The 21,866-nt window shown below is 51.0% G+C and overlaps 1 protein-coding gene across 1 annotated transcript in view; it reads left to right on the forward strand.

Moving 5' to 3' along the window:
* The window catches only part of DCAF5 (DDB1 and CUL4 associated factor 5), a 363,408-nt gene that overhangs the window by 205,098 nt on the left and 136,444 nt on the right, over positions 1–21,866 (forward strand). Inside the window, exon 6 of the mRNA XM_078659462.1 lies at positions 10,895–11,108. Coding sequence (XP_078515588.1) covers positions 10,895–11,108 — 214 coding nt within the window. The remainder of the gene's footprint in view (positions 1–10,894; positions 11,109–21,866) is intronic.

Consider the following 21,866-nt stretch of genomic DNA (forward strand, 5'->3'; position numbering starts at 1 on the left):
AAAAAAAATTATTTATTTATGCGTTTTTATATACCGTGGACTTTACCCGAAGGCGTCAGAGCGCTTCACAAAAGGAACAGAAAATTACAAATGAACAAATTACAAAAGCAGACGATAAGTTACATGAGGTAAAAGTGACAATTGTGAGCATACAAAATACATAAGGTAGCAAACAGTGCAATACAGGAGCGAGTGACAAGTGTGCAGATTACAAGAGAAAACAGAGTATATTTAGGAGGTAATATACTGCAATATATGCTAGACACAGAGGCACAAGAACAAACGTTACGTATGCAATGGTGGCACTTGTGCAAGTATCAAAAGCAAACAAAATGTGAGAGGTAGCAAACAGTGTGTTATAAGAGAAAAGTGGCGTGTGCATGTTACAAAAGAGTACCAAACACAGGTACAAGGATAACACTGCAATAAATGGCATAGCTGGATTCTGGAAAGGAAATCCACCAATCAGAACAAGGTGTTTTTGATCTGTCATTGAACACGAGTAATTCATGATGCTATAGGATCCACAGCGACAGGTCTGTAAAATGTATAGAATGCAACGATGACTCTGCACCATGAAGTCCAAGTTGTGCATACTAGCAGGCTGGAAAGTTATGAAAACCAATAAAAATCATTACAAAAAAGGTGTTTTTGATGGATAAACGGTTACAATTGCACGTGTCGTGCGATGGTGCTCTCTGCCCTTTCAAACGTAAGAGTGGCCTTCGCTTCATTTTGTCAAAATGCAAAAATGAATTGTTCTGCAGTAAAAAACAAGACGAGCGCAATCCGTCACTGCAAGCAGGACTTGGACGCGGTGTGTCTCCTACATAGCCATAGGCCATGGTCACTCTTGGTTTCTCCTTCCCCCCCACCCCCTCCTTTCCCATCTGCTCCGTTACCCTCCATTCCCTTCCCCTCCCCTCACTTCCCTTCCTCTCGCCCAATTGCAGTGTCGCCATGCGCCTGAGAGCAGTGTTCCTATGTTCTTGATTGGACTATTCCCATGTTCCCGACAGCAGTGTTCTCCTGTGCCCAAGAGCAGTTTTGCCATGTGCCTCATTGAAGTATTCCCACATGCCTAATTTTAAGTATTCCCATCACCTAATTGAAGAATTCCCATGCGCTTGATTGAAGAATTCCCATGTGCTTGATTGTAGTGTTCCCAAGTGGAACCCAATGGCATAAAAGTAAAGTAAAGTCCACATTTGTAAAGCGCACAATCACCCGTAAGGGTCTCTAGGCGCTGGGGGCCGTCGGGAAGATTAAGCGAGCTATTGCCCAGAGTCACATGGTGCTGGGCTAACCTGCCGCCGGAGCCGGGGATCGAACCGTGGTCCCCAGATTCCAGCGTCAGTCGCCCTGGCCGCGGCGCCACACCTCTTCCATAAGCCCAACCTCAGGCCAGCTGGTACACCAAAGGCCTCAGGCTGACGAAACGCCACTGCAGGCAAATGAAGTGCAAATGGAGAGCAAGTCAAGACACCACAGATAAAGACCTCTTCAAATCAGCACTAGGACGCCACAACCAGCAGATACTGAACATCAAGCGCACAGCTCTTGCTGATCACATCAGCTCCAGGACTAACCCCATCAAGGGAATCTTCACCATCATCAAAGATTTCACCACGCCTCCTAACGCCTCCAGAAACATTACCCCCACACAAGCTCTCAGACTTCTGTAACACAATGCCCTCCATATACAGCAATTTCGACCCTCAACTGGAACCTGCCACTCTTCACAACTCCTCTTCCATCACAGCTGATGAATAAACCCTGACCTTGTGACCTACCATCACCACATGGAAATCGCTTCTACCATGAAGACCATCCTCTCGGGAGCTCCATCTGAGCCTTACCCCCACCACCCCTTCACCAAAGGTCTCCTACCGATCAGCGAAGCACCAACACCCATCCTCAATGCCTCCATTGACTCCGCCACATTCCTGGACACCTGGAAGAATGCCACCATCATGCCCCTGTTCAAGAAACAATCCCCTGACCCAGACACACTTTCCCTCTTACCATACTGGCAAAGTTTTTAGGGAAACAAATCAACCAATGCTTCACCAACCACCAGATCCTTGACTCCACTGTCAGGATTCAGCCCCAACCACAGCAAAGAAACTGCACTCATCACCACCACAGACAACATCTGCTTGATCCCTGACTTAGGAGACACGGCAGTCCTCATTCTCCTGTACCTCTCTACAGAACTTGATACGGTCTCTCAACCCATCCTCATCAGGTGCTGGTACGGCATTGGCATTCAAGGACACTCCCTGCACTGGATCTGCTCCTTCCTAACAGATAGATCACAGGCTGTCAGCTTGGTACCTTACTCCCCGGAAGCCCGCAAACTTATCTGCGGAGTGCCTCAAGGTTCATCACTAAGTCCCACTCTCTTCAAAGCATACGTGAGCCTTCTGGCCAATGTAATCCGTGCACACAATATCAATATCCTCTTCTATGCAGATGACACGCAAGTTATACTCTTCCCCTCGAACAAGACCTTTGTGGGGTTTCGGGAGGGTTCTCAAAGAGATTGACCGACACAGGTGCTCTGGGTAATGTGGGTTTTATTGCTTTGCACAGTCTGCGCTTCTGAACAGGCACTCGGTAGAACGGGAGGGGGGTGTCCGTTTCTTCCGTTGTGACGATTCCTGTTCCCGGCCTCCTTTCCCACTGCCTCCTGGGTGTTGTAGGCCGTCTCTCCGCCGTCTCGTCGTCCGCTCAATACCGGCAAAGAAAAGAAAAAGTGTCTCAGTTATACTGTCCTTGCTCCAGGACACAGTGCAGGGAAAAAGGAGTGAGGAGTTCACGCGTGCCCTTCTTTACCCTCGCCGAGTGTGTGGGTTCAGTGAGGGGGGGGGTTCTTTTAGTGCTATGGCGGGGCGCTTGTGAATGTGCTCAGGGTGGCTTGCTTCGTCTAGTGCCCGCCCACCCGCTGAACCTGGACCGTACCTGGTCAAGCCACACTTCGCGGGAAGTGTGGCTGGGCGGTGCGTTTTCCCGTTGGCCTCCCGGCTTGATGGTGTAGCTGCAGTCTCGGTCCCCCGGTGTCTCTGGCCTCGGCGCCTCCGCCCTCGGATCCTCCGCCCTCGGATCCTCCGACCTCCGCTCCTCCGGGTGGTACTCCTCCTCCGACCTCCGCTCTCCCTGCTCGACCTCTCTCTCCGACCTCCGATCTTCCTGCTGAATCTCCTCTTCCGACCTCCGTTCTTCCTGCTCACACGATATCCACTCTCCTTCGCTCCCGCTCCACTCTCGCCACCAGTCTCCTCCGCCTCCTCCGGGTGTCTCGCACACCTGAGTCGTTTCTGGGACGGGTTTTACCTCGGTGTAGGGGGTGTGTCCCAGGACCGGTTCCGCCCACTTAAAGGTGCAGGGCCGTAGAGTTGTTTCCCCAGGCCGGCCACCGATGATGTCAGGGGTTTTCCACGCCTCAGTATGCTGCAGAAAGAGAGTAGACACATTACTAGGCAGGCCAGGGGGCCCGGTATCCGGGTCCCCGTCGTCACAACCTTCAACACAATAAACAAGTTCTCCGCCTGCAAGAATGAAATTGCTAACTGGTTGAAAGCCAGCTGTCTCAAGCTCAACACTGACAAGACTCAAGTAGTGATCTTCAGCAAGAGCAACTCAAAGGACTCCAACAGGTAGCCAGCCGAACTCGGACCCACACCCTGAACCCATGTCAGGAACCGCAGAATAATCATGGACAGAAAACTGGACATGACTGCACACGCCACAGAGGTCACTGCAGCCCGCTTCACACCAGGAAGATGCCGAGGAAGATCTTCAAATGGCTCACAAGTAACACTAGAAAAATTGTCACTCACTCACTTGTCACCAGCAAGTTGGACTATGGGAACACCCTCTATGCTGGGATCACCAAGCAACTCACTAGGAGACTATAAACTAACCAGAACTAGGCAGCCATACTCATCCTCAACCTCCCACACAGCTCCTATCACACCACACCTCATGGAACTACACTGGCTCCAGATACACAAACGCTCTCCATTCAAACTCTTGACGCACACACTCAAGCACTACACAACTCAGGCTCTACCTACCTGAACAGTCACATCACCTTCCACCAACCATCCAGACACTTCCGCTCTGCAGGATTCCTACTCGCACACATCCCATGCACACACATAACCAAATCAGGAGGACGGGTGCTGATTTACATCGCTCCAAAAGCATGGAACGACCTCCCACTCCACATCAGAGCCTCCTCCTGCTTGAATTCCACAAGAAGCTGAAGACCTGTCTTTTCAGTTCACCAGCCTACAACAGGCACACACACCTGCTCAGCCCCGGGATATCCTAGTTGGCGATAGTGCACTTTACAAATATACATAACATGCACCTGATTGTAGTGTTTCCATGCGACTGACTGTAGTGTTCCAATGTCTCTTTATCCCTCCACACCCCATCTGGAGAGGATTGAAGCATTACAATTGGCTTTATTAAATGATCCACCCCAGGGCACTTCATCTATAGTTGTGTTGGAACTCTTACACTACACAAAACTTCCGAGATGATGAGGACAACTGTTATCTGCAGCTCCTGGGTACCTCCAACATCGTTTTAACAGTTTCAGCATGTGCAGATATCTTCATATTTAAGAATGAACATGAATATATTCTCACATAAGGACATTGAATGACAGCACTGAAATTGTGTTTAAGATCCATTTTTTATTTGGGCAAGAAGTGAAGAAGAATTACTAACCTACACTGGTGAATTAAATCAAATCAACCACAACATCCCTACTTATAACCCTGACCGAGCAACAGGTGACTTTTTGGATGTGAGAGACAGAGAAAAATGCATCACAAAGCTATAAACGAAGTCCATGGACCGGAGCAAAAGACTACATTATCAATTATTTCACCCATGAAAACTAAAAGAGAATTTACCATATTCACAACTCTATAGAATTAAACGTATTCCTTCCCAAACTGAGAATCTTGAAAAAAATAAAAGGATGTAAAAGATTCAACAATGTGGATATGCATACGGTGTTTAATAAAAGCATGTAACTGGGTCAATAAGGTGGACAGAAACTTGCTTTCAAAATATAAACCTAGGAAAAAACAAGATCGGTTCTAGTGACACAATTCTCACAATAAAGCAAGAAAATTGGAGAACTTATGAAGTAACATTGGAAACTCATTAAAACTGATGAAAATTTTAAACAAACCCTGCCCTCTGATTTCATACACTATTAGCAAGAATATCAAAGAAATAATTTCCACCAAAAGAGGATGCAAGGAAACACAAAGGTACCATACCTTCCACAACTGTACTAATTGTAGCAATATCATGAATTGCTTAATTGCTCACCATCCACGAACATGTGGAAATATAAAACTCAGATGAACCACTGCGTGCAACACCCTGTTTTGTACATATTTCTTAATATGCCCATGATCTTTGGGGTAGGTTAGGAAAAACTGAAGGGAAAATCTGATATCAGAACACAAAAGTACAATTAGCAATAAAAGAAACCTGAAATCGGGCGTAGCAGTCCACTTTACCAAAAAGGGACACAACTAGGCAGAGGTATGTTTTCAAGTGCTAGAATTATTACAGCAGATGTCATTCGATGCGGACAGATCTACTAGGTTCCCACAAAGAAAAATCTTTTGGATAAACCGAATGGGTACCGTAACACCAAGGGGCATAAATGACGAGCTATTTTTTTTTTTTACAGAGTTTTATATAGCGCAAACTTGACCCGAATTGGGTATCAGAGTGCTTTACATAGCACCAGTTGCATTACATGAGGACACATTCATTTTTGTTAGGCACAGGCAGATTAAGTGATTTGCCCAGAATCACAGGATGTTCAGCGTCATTGCCGAGACTCGAACCCAGTTCCCCAGAATCTAGGTCGACCGCCCTAGCCGTTAGGCCTACTCCTCTCCCCAAGATTGAACTTGGTTGCTTCCTGGAATAAATATGGCTTAGGTCATATAGATGCTTACCAATTAGCCAGGCACAAATGTGCTGGAAACTCAGTTGAAAAGCAGCTTATGCTTTATTAGAACAACAGACTGGTAATCCTGATATAATAAACATGACTAACATCTTATTTTGGGTTTCAAATCAAAACAATGCTTGGATTACACCTTCTGGGCGCCTCATAAACCACATTATACATGTTCCAGAATAAACAATGTATGAATGTTGCTAACAATAGTCTTGATTTAAACTTGTCTTAATACCATCAAGGCACTGTTCCAAAAGGATGACACCATTGTACAACTTGTGACTCAGTTGTATAACAAAAGAACACCTCTGGTGTGCTGATATAAGACTTATCACACCATGTACTGCCAATTGACTCCCAGTTCACTGAAGGAACCTAGAAGTGCCTATGTTTTTGGTTATTTTAACTAACTTTCTATGCATGAACATGAGCTGAGGATTCATGGTACATGCCACCCCTGGCAGTGGCCTCTGAGTTTCTGCTTTGAACATCAGTGGCTGGCTGGCATTTCTAGCACATTGCTTCCATAGAAGCGATCATACGTGACTCAGGGTCACCTTGGGTCGCCTTTGTTTTTGCCTATTGAACAAAAATACATGACCATCTTGAGTACTATTATAAAAATATGGATAAGAAAAAACATTATTATTGTGTACAAGGTCCTACGTGGCATATGCCCTTCGGATTGTGAACTTAGGCAACATTTCTAGGTCTCGCCTAAGAAAGCACATGCCCTGTCTGTTGTGAGACATATTGTTAGCTTACAGTGGGCATAGAACCTGCTCAATGCTTACCATTGGTTGGCTTTATTGTCACTCATTTGCTTGCTTCTTATTCGTCCGCTCCCGTTGGCTTTCCTTCCTCTTCTGGTGTTTTCCCCTCCCTTAATTGTGTCCTTTCACTGCTCCTTTTTTAGGTGCTACTTTTTTCTTTTTGTTTAAGCACTCTGAGAGTATGTGTTTTTTCCATGTATCTTTCTCATGCACACTTTCCCCTCGGTGTTCCTCTTTCTCGCCCTTCCTCAGTTGCCATTCTTGCTTCCTCCTTACACACCTTCCCTTGTCATTCTTGCTTCCCCATCACCCCCTTGTCAATTTGCTCCACAAGCCCCTCCTTCCCAACCTCTGTTGTGTGTTTGCTTCTCTAGACTATCCCATCCACGCTCCATTATCTGTTTCCCTATCCGCTCTCGCCTGTTCTCTATTGTCCATGTGTGGCATCAAACCCGGATCCATTGCCCATTTGCCAACCAAGTGCCTTCGTCCCCCAACCTACTCCCCCCTATTGTTTTTTTTTTTCTTCAAAAAATATAAGGAGTGCATTAGTGCTGGCCGCATCCTAGTGCAATTTACTGGTAAAACTGATATTTTAATAACTATTAAGGAAAATATACTTTTAGAAATTTACCTTTTTCACTCCCAAAAACATCTAGAGGCCCATTTGTATGAGCTTAGCTGTCACCAGGCGACGGAATGGCCCTTCTTGAAGAGGTTTAAAAAAGAAAAGTAGGCTGTGCCCAGGAACCTGATGATTAACTTCAAAGATGCCTAACTTGTCACAGCCTATCATAAGCTGACACCTGGGAAGGGCCAATCTTTGTTCCCCAGGCAGGCAGGTACCAATCCCAGTGGGAGAGGAGATGCCCCCAAAACTGGTTTAAACTGACCACAGAGGAGGTGTTGTTAATTTCCACTGCCACATTTATGGGATGTCACACGGGGTAAGAAAGGTTCTGCCATCTTGTTTTTAGGTACAGAGGGGCACTGTCGCATTGTTTGCAGTAGGGCACATATGAAATGCTGCAAAAGTGGGAATGGTAATCCCTGGGAACCGTTACCCTGTTGATTAGGGAGGAGCCAAAGGTTAACCAACCCGCAAGCTGGTGTCCGGCATAAATGTGACATCCGCTGTACCCTCCTCTGGACACTACTGGATTGTGGAAGATCAGAAGAGGAGTAAACCAGCTGTCTGCGATTTGAGAAGAGCCAAAGAAAATTGGACCTGCAGTTCAACCTGTACCCAGGACAAAGAAATGGACTCCAAGAGTTATAAGGCTGACCTCCTGTTCCCCGAAAAACAGAGAACCTATTATGCTAGCCCACAAGACGTATAAGGCCTTTCTGGAGGCCAGAAAAGAAAAAATCTGAAGATCAGCAGGGAATGATTTAGAAGCAGCTGGGAGCTAGAAAAACAGTAGACTCTTTTGGGAAATAGTGAATCGTCCATTTTTTTCAGAGAGATCAGTCCAGAAGGTTGAATGTTTAATACAGCTGATATTCGGGTCTCTCATTTCTCTCAGGTGTTTAAATTCAACATTTCCTCTCATACACTAATAGGAGTTCGGAGAGATCAAACAGCTGACCTTGAGGCAGCCTCTGGGTCCTGATGGTGTCTCCGTGGCCATTTTCAAAGAGAATATTGAGTTTTGGGCACTTATACTCACAAATGTGATTTGGGCAGCAATTGTGGGTCCAGTAATTCCTTCTTGGCAGGAGGCAACTATTGTACCGATCTTTAAGAAGGGTGACAGGAACCAACAAACTTGTTATCGTCCAATATCATTATTGGATTCCACCATGAAAATCCCGGCCGGGTTCTCCTCTCCAGATTAGAAGAGTGGGCTGAGACTAATAATATCCTATAAACACAAGCCCCTCCCCAATGACATACTATCATACATACTTTGTGCGTCTTTGTAGCCAGAGTATAGAAAACAGATGAATTGGAGAAGTGATCGGACAAAGAAAAGGAGCAATATGCTGTTAGGACGAGAACCCTCACTCACCCGAAGGTGACATGCTTCATCATTGGGTTCTCTCCTCACACAAGGACCGCAAGGTACCAAGTGTGGGCTACAACTCCCCAAAGGAAAAAGAAGGGGGGAGGAGTGGACGTGTTTTAGTATAAGATGAGCAGTGGTAGTATTCTAGGGGCAAAATAATATGATGTGTCAGTAAAACTATCTCCCGGTGGGCGAAATGTATCCTACATTCTGGTCCCCCATTGGATAGGATTAAAAATCATGACTTGAGGGGGTGTGACCTGGAACCATCGGAAATGGGCGCACATTAGAAGAGGTCCAGCCGCCGCAGAATAAAAATGCCCGATATCCGTAGAAAATCCAAATTGCTACAGAAAAGAGAAGTGCTGAGGTGACCGTTATACCCTGAGCATGATATCGAGATTGAAGAGCACAATATAAGGGGCAAAACGCTGCATACATCGTGACCGCGCAGTGCGGCCCAGCAACTACGGAAAGCGAGAGCTGACGCCAGCGAGACCAGGAAGGGACAAAAGGGCGTGAAGCTGCCGCAGGGATAATCCAACAGCATCGATAGAAGCCCCTCCCCTTCGAGCCGGAGGCGTTATTACAGTTTTACCAGTAACTAACCAACAATGATAAATCATAGATGTTTTAAAACATTTAATAAAGACTAAGTTAAAACTTAAAGCACTTGAAATATTTAATATAATCTGAGTTTAAGAAAATAGGACCAGACTACCTTCTTTTAAATAGAAGCTCTGTGTCTTTTCCTCATGTTTACGGAGCCTCTTTTATAACTAATGCCTGCAGAGCCGAACTGCTGCAGGCAGCGCATTCCTACCTTATAAGATCTAATACTAAGCAAATTCATATCTATGGTTCTCCTTCTTGGATTTTCCTCATTTTGGTGTTACTCATTTACTACAATATACTCTATTTGTCTAACTTAGTTAGGGAGTTGATTGGGGTCTATTTGAACTTTAGTACTGTTTTGGTACTTCATAAATACCTTACACCTTGCCTCTAAGTTAAGCTGGTCTGATCTGTGCCATAGCTACCAGGGGTCGAGCTCAGGAAAACTCTGCGTGATCCCGTGCAGTTCCGCGAATAGGCAGAATTAGGCACCTCTCGCTGCTCACGTTGATTTTCCGTGCCGGGAGCTCCTTACACGCTAAAAAATAAGCGCGAATGGCACCACGCAGCGTCCCAGATGGCGCTGCTTCTCGAGCTGATTTTGCTGCCACTCGAGTAGATTTTCTACTCGAGTTGCAGCTTTCTGATGATGAACAGTCTTGACTTCCCCGACTGACTGCGTTGGGGAAATCTTGCTGAGTGTCCTCCTAGCGACCGAAAATCATGCTAGAAGACGCGTAACATAGAGTGGCCAAAACTCCGCCGGCGGAGCAGAGATTATCGCCCATCCTCTAGTATTCTTGTGACCCTGACTGCAGAATTCACATGGGCCTGATTTCAGTATTCCAGTGCACCTGTTCCCAGTTGTCCAATAAGCCTGATTTCAGTATTCTAATGTGTGTGATTTTAGTATTCCATTGGCCGTACGTCAGGATGACTTTGAACCTGACTGCAGCATTCACACAGCCCTTATTGCAGAACTCCCACGCACCTCTTGACAGGCAGTATTTACACAGGCCTGATTCAGTATTCAAAGGCCATGATTTCATTAATCTAGTGATACTGGTTGCAGTGTATGCTTGTCTTGACTTCGGTATTCCTATGACTCCGCGAGCCACTTGGTCTTGTTCTAATACCTGTATTCTTTTTAAATTGATAACATTTTCTATGAGCCTGATTTCAGCATTCCCATGAACTTGATTTCAGTTTTCCAAAGGTATTATTTTAACATGTATGTGTACTTGATTGCAGTGTTCTCATGATCCTGATTACAGAATTTCCATGGATCGGATTGCAGTTCGATGTATTCCTCGAACATCCATAATTGCCATTTTTCCCAGTCTAGAGATCTCCACAAGCCAATATTGATACATTCCTAAAAGCCTGGTTCCATTTCTTCCAATACCAAGTGTTCCCATGGCTCTTAATTGCACTTCCTTCCATTCCATGTGGTTCAAGACACCTGATTTCGGTCTTCTGTCTCTTTGCAGTTCCCTGCTACGCTACGGAGGTAACCTGTCTCTGCAGAGCGCCATGAGTGTCCGCTTCAACAGTAGCGGCACCCAGCTGCTGGCCCTGCGGCGGCGCCTACCGCCGGTGCTCTACGACATCCACTCCCGGCTGCCAGTTTTCCAGTTTGACAACCAGGGTTACTTCAACTCTTGCACCATGAAGAGCTGCTGTTTTGCAGGTGACCGCGATCAGGTAAGGAGCCTTGACACACACAAAGGGCTTTTGACAGATACCGCATGGCCATCCTTGCCATGCAACCAGGGGACCTCTAGGGTTGATTTATCAGGGATCTGTTGAGTGTTCGTGTCATGAGACAAGCAGTCCTCAAACCCACCTAAGCTTCTGAAGGTCAGCTAGAAGATTTTGGCTGCAGGATGGCGAGTCTATTTCGATCTTTACTGTAGGCTGCAAGTTCCATTATTTTCTGTCCCATAGTATGAGGAAACTGATCTTTTCTAACTCCTTCTTTTACATTTATAGGGCATGCTTGATAAGACAAAGTGTTGGATTGATGCAAGCCACACCACCTTGTACTCCCCCTGATGTCTAGTTTTCAGAAACGTCTGGGGTTGGTAGATTTCTCTAGGTGCCTGCTGACTCAGGGGCCAAAATTGCAGCATCCACCATGAAACCTGCAAGGAAATTGGATATTACAGGCATAGTTTTGACATTTGTGGAGCATTCTGATTAACAAAGTGAGAACCACACGAGCCATACCAATCTGAATTCCCCTGGGTCCCCAAATTTCAGAAAAGCCCAGGCTTGATATGGTCCTGTGGGTGTTGGCTGACCCTCGGCCCGAATACGGAAGCCATCCTCCATAGACCGCGAGAGGAATGTTGATGTTTTAGGCATATAAATGATGTTTACAAAGCCTTCTAGGTAAGAAAACCTGATTTAAGCCATGCAAGCCCCACTCTTCCAGTCACGCCCAGATGTATAGCTTTCAGAAACGTCTGGAGTTGTTAGGTTTTGGGGGGGGCAAGCCAAGCTCACTCAATGCCCAAATACCACTGGTACTCACTTCCTCAAAATTACTACATTTCAAAGGAAAAATTGTGATGTTTCCACAGTGCCTTATGGGGGCCCTTCCTGTTGCCGGCAATAAGCCCATGCCTTATGGGGGCCCTTCCTGTTGCCGGCAATAAGCCCATGCAGAAGTAAGATACCTTTTTTAAGGGAGAAGTGTAGGAATGCTACGAGGTTGGACTTCTGTTGATCCCCCCGGAAATTTTCCTATCAGAAATGTGAGGGAAATATGTGATTTTGGCCAATGTTTGCTGGGTGGTCTGGTAAGAATAAGTATTTGGATCCTTGTGGGCAAGCACCCTGGACTCATGTGGGTGCCTACGTTTCAAAAATGTCTGAGCTTTGCTGGTTTCTCTGGGTAAAAAGACAACCTCATGGCTAAACAGCACCGAGACTGCGTTGCTAGAGGTCTCAGAAATTATTAGGGAATCAGTGGATAAGGGCGAGGAGGCCATGTTGGTCCTCCTCGACCTATCCGCTGCATTTGACACTGTATCCCATGATATACTAGCAACGCGTCTACATCAGCTCGGGATCAGTGGCACAGTACTGGCCTGGATTAATTCCTTTCTGTCGAATAGGTTCCAGAGGGTCACGTTGTTCCCTTTTGAATCAGAGGATAAACCCCTTCTGTGCGGGGTGCCTCAGGGCTCCGCCCTCAGCCCTCTATTGTTCAACATCTACGTGGCTCCTCTTGCTAGGGTAGTAGAATCTTGGGGTGTCAGAGTGGTCTCCTATGCTGATGATACTCAGCTTATCTTCTCATTTAGAGGCCACTCTGACTCCCATTTTTCTAATTTTAGAAACTGCCTTGGCAATATCTGCACGTGGATGTCTGCTAACCACCTGGCGCTCAATGCCGATAAAACTGAGGTTCTTTTCTTTGGTCAGAAATCTCCTCCCCCGGCCAGCCTGTGGTGGCCCACTGTTCTGGATCCCCCTCCTAAGCCAGTTCAGGCTGCCCGCAACCTAGGCTTCACATTTGATAACACCTCGTCTGGTAAGTCCCAAGTCAACAAGGTTGCGGGGGCTTGCTTTGCGAAATTGCGCATGATCAGGAAGATATTCCCGTATCTTCCTCAATCTTCCCGCAAAACGGTGGTCCAGGCACTCATCACCACACATTTGGACTATGCTAACAGTCGGTTTGCGGGTGCCCCCCAGTATTTGATTGATCGCCTGCAGACTGTCCAAAACGCCGCGGCTCGGCTTATTGGCAATATCCCTGCTCGCACCTCAGTCAGAGCGTATAGAGATGAGCTTCACTGGCTCCCTATAGCTCGGCGTATTGATTTTAAGATCTTGACCTTGGCATTTCGTGCTATTCATGGAATAGGCCCGTCTTACCTGAGTAAACGACTTAAAATTTCATCCTCAGTTAGACACCTCAGATCTAACAGCCTTCGCTTACTGATCGTCCCAAGATTCAGACTCTCCAGGTGTGGCGGCAGAACTTTCACCGTCACTGCTGCCAAACTCTGGAATAGCCTTGTTAGACGGTGACCTGGAGGGTCGGCCGAGCACAGTGATCGCACAGACAGGTAACTTCCCCCCCACAGATGGACACCACACAAAGCTTATGGTAACACCTTTTATAGGCACTTCGGGTAGTAGAGTGGTACGATACAGGGCGATCAGGACACGATGATCCTCTCAATTCTAGTCTCTAGTAAGGGAAGGGGGTAGCGGGACAGTCTTGGTACCCACGGGTACGGGTGTGTAACGGTGATAGCTCACAATCCTCGAGCTCGGTGTTCGGAGGGGTCAGACCGCGGCAGCGCCGGCAGGTCCCGAAGAGGTCGTAGGTGGCACGGGCCGCGGCAGCGCCAGCAGGTCCCAACGAGGATGAAGGTTACAACGGGCCGCGGCAGCGCCAGCAGGTCCCACGAGAATGCAGGTTGCAAAGGGCCGCGGCAGCGCCAGCAGGTCCCACGAGGATGAAGGTTACAACGGGCCGCGGCAGCGCCAGCAGGTCCCACGAGAATGAAGGTTACAACGGGCCGCGGCAGCGCCAGCAGGTCCCACGAGAATGCAGGTTGCAGAGGGCCGCGGCAGCGCCAGCAGGTCCCACGAGGATGAAGGTTGCAGAGGGCCGCGGCAGCGCCAGCAGGCAGGACAATAGTTCACAAGGCAGGGCTGTGGCAGCGCCAACAGTCCGTCAAGGATGAGTTCGTCGCGGTGTCTCTCGACTCCAGGATACAACTGCCTTCCTGTCCTGGGGCTGCCTCAGTTATAGGTCTGGCGCCCTTTGATGTCCGGACCCTCGCTCTTGGAGGTCGGGAGGTCCGGGATGAGGGAGTCCAGACACCCAGCAGGGGGGTGGAGCCAGCGCCCGAGGAGGCTGGGGGTGCTCGGCACCTGGCGGGGGAGAGCCATCGACACTTCGTACTCCCATTGACCTGCCAAGTGGGCCGTTCACCTCCTGGGTGGAGGGTGGTGCCGGGATGTCGGGGCCTGGCCAGGCCCGGGGTTGGGGTCGGGCCGAGGCCGCACGGCCGCGTGGTGCCGTGTCCAAGATGGCGGCTGAGCCGGGCAATGGTGCTGACGGTGGCCCGGGCCCTGTCCTGCGGGGAGGGAGCGAGCCCTTCATGTGGCCTGTCCAACATGCGTCCCCCCCAGCTGAAGGCGGGGAGAGTCACCCATCTTCTTGGGGACTTTCCTCGTCGAGGCGGAAAAAGCGGGACAGGCCATCCGCGTTGGCGTGGTCTTGGCCGGGTCGATGTTCCACAGTGAAGTCCATCCCCTGCAGGGAGATGGACCAACGTAGTAGTTTCGGGTTTTCCCCCTGCATCTGCATGAGCCATTGCAGGGGTCGATGATCGGTCTGGACCCGGAAGTGGGTGCCGAAGAGATAAGGCCGGAGCTTTTTGAGGGCCCACACCACGGCGAAGGCCTCCCTCTCGATGGTGCTCCAGCGTCGTTCTCGGGCCAGGAGCCGTCTGCTGATGAAAGCCACTGGCTGGTCAAGTCCTTCGGGGTTCAGCTGGGAAAGGACTGCCCCAACGCCGTGGTCGGAGGCATCTGTTTGGACGATAAATTCCCGGCTGTAGTCGGGGGCCTGGAGCACCGGGGCGGAGCACATGGCGGCCTTCAGCTTCTCGAAGGCCGCTTGACAGTCTGGGGTCCAGTTGACCTCCTTGGGTTGGTTTTTAGAGGTGAGTTCCGTGAGGGGCCCTACGATGCTGCCATAGTCCCTCACGAACCGTCGGTAGTAGCCTGTGAGTCCCAAAAAGGCGCGGACCTCGGTCTGGGTGATGGGGGACTGCCACGACTGGATGGCAGCGATCTTGAGTTGCAGAGGGGCCACCAGACCGCTTCCCACCTGGTGCCCGAGATAGGTCACGGACCCCTGGCCAATTTGGCATTTGCTGGCCTTGATCGTGAGGCCAGCTCGTTGGAGGGCCTGTAGCACCTCTTGGAGGTGGTGGAGGTGGTCGGACCAGTGGTGGCTGTACACAGCGATATCGTCCAGGTAGGCGGCGCTGAATCCTTCGAGTCCTGCCAGGACCTGGTTTACTAGCCGCTGAAATGTTGCTGGCGCATTCTTCATGCCGAATGGCATGACCTTGAAGTTATAGTGGCCATCAGGGGTAGAGAATGCCGATCGTTCTTGGGCCCGGGGTGTGAGACCGATCTGCCAGTAGCCCGCTGTCAGGTCGAAGATGCTGAGGTAGCGGGCAGCTCCCATGCGGTCGATTAGTTCATCTGCTCGGGGGATGGGGTGTGCGTCTGTTCTGGTGACCGCATTCAAGCCCCGGTAGTCGACGCAGAACCGGAGCTCCGGCGTGGCGCCGGGAGCGGCCGCTTTGGGGACCAGTACCACTGGGCTGGCCCAGGGGCTGTCTGAGGGCTCGATGATCCCGAGTGTGAGCATCTTGGCCACCTCTTCTTGGATGCAGGCCCGTACCCGATCTGGTACGCGGTAGGCCCGATGGCGGATAGGGGGACTGTCTCCAGTGTCCACGTCGTGTAAGCACCAGGGGGAGACCCCTGGGGTGAGGGAGAACAGGGTGGAGAACTGGAGCAGGAGGACTCGGCAGTCTTGGCGCTGTTCCAGGGTGAGGGCCTCCGAGAGTCGGACCCCGTCCACGGAGCCGTCCTTCTCCCGTGACCGTAGGAGGTCAGGAAGGGGTTCGGAGTCCTCCTCGGTTCCATTGTCGGTTGCCATCAGGAGACTGAGTTCGGAGCGTACAAAGTGGGGTTTCAGTCTATTAGCGTGGAGGACCCGGAGAGGGTTTCGGGAAGATTCCATATCGATGAGATAGGTGACAGGGCTCTTGCGCTCGATTACTTTGAAGGGCCCCGTCCATTTGTCTTGCAGGGCGCATGGTTCGGTAGGAGACATTACCCACACTTGTTGGCCGGGTTCAAATTCGATGGAGGATGCATTTTGATCGTACCACCTTTTCATGTCCTCCTGACTGGCCTCCAGGTTTGCTTTTGCCATCTCTCTGAACCTTCTGGTCTGGTTGCGGAGGGTTAGGAGGTACTTGAAAACATCTGGAGTGTTCTTTAGAGGGGGCATTTCCCAGCCTTCTTTGACTAGGCTGAGCGGGCCTCGCACCGGGTGTCCATACAAGAGTTCGAAAGGGCTGAAGCCGAGGGACTTCTGGGGGACTTCTCGGTAGGCAAAGAGAAGGCACGGTAGTAGCACATCCCACTGGCGACGGAGGGGCTCTTCCAACCCCCCAATCATCCCTTTGAGCGTGCGGTTGAATCGCTCAACCAGTCCGTTCCCTTGAGGGTGATAGGGGGTCGTGAATCGGTAGGTGACCCCACACTGTTGCCAGAGGGACTTCATGTATTTTGAGATAAAGTTCGTACCCCTGTCGCTGACGACTTCCCGGGGGAAGCCCACTCGAGAGAAGATCCCCATCAAGGCTCGACCCACTACTGGGGCTGTTATCGTACGAAGGGGGACCGCTTCAGGATAGCGGGTAGCGTGATCCACCAGGACCAGGATGAAGAGATGTCCCTGTGCTGTTCGGGGGTCCAGGGGCCCCACAATGTCTATTCCCACCCTTTCGAACGGGGTGGTCACCACGGGGAATGGTTGTAGGGGTGCCTTGAGTTTGCGGCCGCTCTTCCCACTGGCCTGGCAGGTCGGGCAGGACCGGCAATGGTTGGATACGTCATTTCTCATTTTGGTCCAAAAAAAGTGAGTCACCAGGCGGTGGTAGGTCTTGTCTTGGCCCAGGTGCCCGGCCAGGGGGACATCATGGGCTAGGTTCAACAGGAAGTCTCTGAAGTGGAGGGGCACCACCAGCACTCGCCCGGCCCCCAGTTCTGCGATTTTCTGTTCGCTGTACAAGAGATCATTGTCCCAATAAACCCAGTGGGCCCCGGTGGTGTCTCCTTGGCTCTGGGCGAGCGCTTGCTGTCGCAATCCCTCGAGGGAGGGGCAGGTCTTTTGCTCCTGCCGGAATTGTTCCTGGGTGGGCCCCCCTTCTTGACGCCACTGAGCCAGGTCGGGAAGCTCGGGGGGCTGTGTGGACCCCTCTGGGGTGGGGTCCGGGTGGTCGGTCTGGAGGAAGTCTTCTTCTGGAGTGATCGAGGGCGGAGGTGCTGCCCATTCTGGTTCTTTTGGTCTAGGGATGGTGCGGGTGGCCATGGACCGGGTGGTTACGCACGCCCAGTCCGGGAGACCCAACATCCCCAGATGCTCTCTTCTTTCCACAGCGGCCCACGGGGAGCTCTCGAGATCGTTCCCCAGGAGGCAGTCTACGGGGGCATCGTCACGGACAGTTACTTTCAGCATGCCGGACACTCCTCCCCATTCGAAGGGGACGCAGGCCATCCGACACAGGCTCTCCGAGTTATCTGCCGATCGGACGGGGCAAAGTACGTTTGGTAGGATTTGTTCTGGGGTCACCAGGTGACAGCGGACGGCCGTCACACTGGCCCCGGTGTCACGCAGGGCCTCGGCCTTGCGCCCATTGATGCTCACCCATTGGCTGTACTTTCGAGTGTTGGCGGGCAGGGGAGTCCGCGGGACCATGTCTCTTCCTCCTAGGCATGCCAGGGTCATGGCGGCGGGTTCCCACTCGAACTGCTCCGACTCATAGGTCTCCGTGTCTTCGGAGACTTGTTCTTCTCCCAGAGCGGCGGCCGCCATCTGGCGGGGCCCGGGGGCCTGGTTCTTCGGGCAGGTCGGGTCACTGGCATAGTGGCCGACTCGCTGGCATCGATGACACGTCACGTTAGCTCGGAATCCCGGGCGCATCGGGGGGTTTCCCCGGCCTGCTGGGGCCGGGGTGGCGTTAGTGGGTGCGGCCGGGGCGGCGTCTCTGCCCCGGCCCGGGCCTCCTCCTCCTCCTCGGGGACGATGGTGACCTTGGTTGGTTCTGTTCTGCTCATTCGGCCCACTCCGGGCCACTCGGGTGCTCTCCCACCGGTCAGCCTCGGTGGCGAGCTGCCGGGGTTCAGTCAATTTACTGTCGAGGAGGTGCTGCCTGAGCTCGACAAAGCAGTTGTTGGAGAGGTGCTCCCACACAATGAGATTGAAGAGTTGTTCGTAAGTGGTTACGTTGTTACCCTTGATCCACCCCTCGAAGGCTCGGCTGAAATAGTTCACGTATTCCAACCACGTCGTACCTGGGATCCTGGTGCAGTTGCGGAACCTCTGGCGGTACATTTCGGGTGTAAGTCCATATCGATTGAGGAGGGCGGCCTTCATGTGGTCATAGGACGTCATTTGATGGTCCGGAAGCTGCAGCAGGGCATCACGACCCTCGTTGACGAATCTCCCCCATAGACCGGCTCCCCAGTCACTTCGAGCGACCCGGTGGGCGGTCATGGCAATCTCATAGGCCTTGAACCACTGCTGTATGTCGTCGTTCCGGTGATATTCTCGGACCACATCCTTGGGGATGTGGACCTTCTGCTCGGTAGGACCCGGGGAGTGCGGTTGCTCGGGCACCCCTAGGTTTTTGTTCAGTTTGCGCATTTCTATCTCCGCTAGTTTGCACTCGTGCTCGTATGCCAGTCTTTTTTCTTCGAGGTCTCTCTGTCTCTGTTTTTCCTCTCGCTCTTCTCTGAGCCGTAAGTGTTCTAAGTTTATTTTTTGTTCCGCCAGTTTCAATTCTCCGTCTAATCTGAGTCGTGCCAAGTCTAACTCGTGTAATCTATTTTTTTCCCGCTCTTGGATCTCTTCATGGGAGGGGCCTGTTCTCCGTTCCTCCGTCCGGGTGGTGTTGACTTCCGGGGCTGCGGGGTCCCGGGGGGTTGCGGTATTTGTCTCTGTCCAGGCCTCTAGGGCGTTTTTGAAGTCTTCTTTTGTGCTTAGCCCGGTGGTAGCAATGCCTAAGTCCATGCAAAATTGCTTGAGCTCTCGGTGGTGTTATTCTTCCAGCTTTTCCATCTGGAACTTCTCCGCCGATCCGCTCTCTTTGGTCGTCATTGTGGTTTTAGTTGTAGGGTGAGTTACTGTCTGTACGGTACGCGTTGGTTCGGATCGCGCCGCTAGCCACCAATGTTAGACGGTGACCTGGAGGGTCGGCCGAGCACAGTGATCGCACAGACAGGTAACTTCCCCCCCACAGATGGACACCACACAAAGCTTATGGTAACACCTTTTATAGGCACTTCGGGTAGTAGAGTGGTACGATACAGGGCGATCAGGACACGATGATCCTCTCAATTCTAGTCTCTAGTAAGGGAAGGGGGTAGCGGGACAGTCTTGGTACCCACGGGTACGGGTGTGTAACGGTGATAGCTCACAATCCTCGAGCTCGGTGTTCGGAGGGGTCAGACCGCGGCAGCGCCGGCAGGTCCCGAAGAGGTCGTAGGTGGCACGGGCCGCGGCAGCGCCAGCAGGTCCCAACGAGGATGAAGGTTACAACGGGCCGCGGCAGCGCCAGCAGGTCCCACGAGAATGCAGGTTGCAAAGGGCCGCGGCAGCGCCAGCAGGTCCCACGAGGATGAAGGTTACAACGGGCCGCGGCAGCGCCAGCAGGTCCCACGAGAATGAAGGTTACAACGGGCCGCGGCAGCGCCAGCAGGTCCCACGAGAATGCAGGTTGCAGAGGGCCGCGGCAGCGCCAGCAGGTCCCACGAGGATGAAGGTTGCAGAGGGCCGCGGCAGCGCCAGCAGGCAGGACAATAGTTCACAAGGCAGGGCTGTGGCAGCGCCAACAGTCCGTCAAGGATGAGTTCGTCGCGGTGTCTCTCGACTCCAGGATACAACTGCCTTCCTGTCCTGGGGCTGCCTCAGTTATAGGTCTGGCGCCCTTTGATGTCCGGACCCTCGCTCTTGGAGGTCGGGAGGTCCGGGATGAGGGAGTCCAGACACCCAGCAGGGGGGTGGAGCCAGCGCCCGAGGAGGCTGGGGGTGCTCGGCACCTGGCGGGGGGACACTTCGTACTCCCATTGACCTGCCAAGTGGGCCGTTCACCTCCTGGGTGGAGGGTGGTGCCGGGATGTCGGGGCCTGGCCAGGCCCGGGGTTGGGGTCGGGCCGAGGCCGCACGGCCGCGTGGTGCCGTGTCCAAGATGGCGGCTGAGCCGGGCAATGGTGCTGACGGTGGCCCGGGCCCTGTCCTGCGGGGAGGGAGCGAGCCCTTCATGTGGCCTGTCCAACATGCCTACCTTTGGATCTTAGGTTCACTGAATCGGAGACGGTCTTCCGACTTAAACTCAAAACCTGGCTGTTTACTAATCGGTCATAATAGTGTCTGCTTCTTTTTATTTCCTTTCTGTAGGATTTACTCCTGGTACCTTCTTTGGGTGGCATTCGGGTAATCTCAGCGCCGGGACACCTCCGCCGGAGGTAGCCGTGCGCTTTATAAGCTTCAAAAATAATTAAAAAAATAATAAATGCTGCAGCTACCTAAATGTCCAGATTGAATGAATGAATGTCAAAGGAAAAATCATGATATTTCCACTTTGCATTTTGTGGTCTTTCCTGTTGGAGCCAATGCGCTAACAAAAGTGAAGTACCGTTTTTTATCGGGAGAAGTGTGGATATGCAGAATAGTACGACATTTGTTATTATTTATTGAATTTCCCTGCTTTTTAGGTTTCGACCTGGCGATCTGCGCAAGCAGTTCGCGCAGGTGAAATCTTTTGTTTACCATATTGGCTATTGGAACGTCCCCCACCTCCCATTGGCTAGCTCCATAAATGGAGGCTAGCCATTGGGAGCCGGATCTGTCCGTCAAGGCCGGACCAGATTCGGGGGCGTTCCCGCGATTTTTTCCCTCTCCGCCTCTGCGATGTCGTCATCGTGGCGGTGGGCGGAGCTTCGTTTTTTTTCCTTCTGTGTTTGTTTTGGTCATTCCATGCGAGGAAGCCCAGGTGAGTGCTTGTTTTTTAGTGGTGGAGCACGTGAATTCAGTGTACGTTAGTTAAAAATACATGATGAAGACACAGGCCACGATCTGGCTGTTCAAGTGCATGGGCGCTAAAACTAATTTTTGCCCCTTTATTTGTAGTGAGGACTACGCAGTAGTTTGTCTGATGTGAAATTGCTCGGCTGATCCCCTTTGTTGCAGCATGCATAACTTTTCATTCTTTCAGTTCGACTTTACAGTCCGTTTTAATAATGTCCTTAAAACTGCGGGTGTTCAGTACCCAAACGGCCTAAATAGACTCGTATGGGCTAAGCATCTCGTGCCCCTCGTGAGACACTTGTAAAACTGCTCATAAGATTTGCAACAGGGAGTTTTTTCATGGTTTGGCATTTTTCGTAATGCATTACAGTTGAATTTATATAGCGCTTCATATCCTAACCGCACTGCAAAGCGCTGAAGAGCATCATAGAGAGTGCAGAGTGGAGAGTGCATAGGGAGTGCAAAGTGCATGGAGAGTGAATAGGGAGTGGAGAGTGCATAGGGAGTGGAGAGTGCATAGGGAGTGGAGAGTGCATAGGGAGTGGATAGTGCATAGGGAGTGCAGAGTGCATAGAGAGTGCAGAGTGGAGAGT

This window comes from Lissotriton helveticus, chromosome 9, assembly GCF_964261635.1.
Source record: "Lissotriton helveticus chromosome 9, aLisHel1.1, whole genome shotgun sequence".
Taxonomy (NCBI): Eukaryota; Metazoa; Chordata; class Amphibia; order Caudata; family Salamandridae; genus Lissotriton; species Lissotriton helveticus.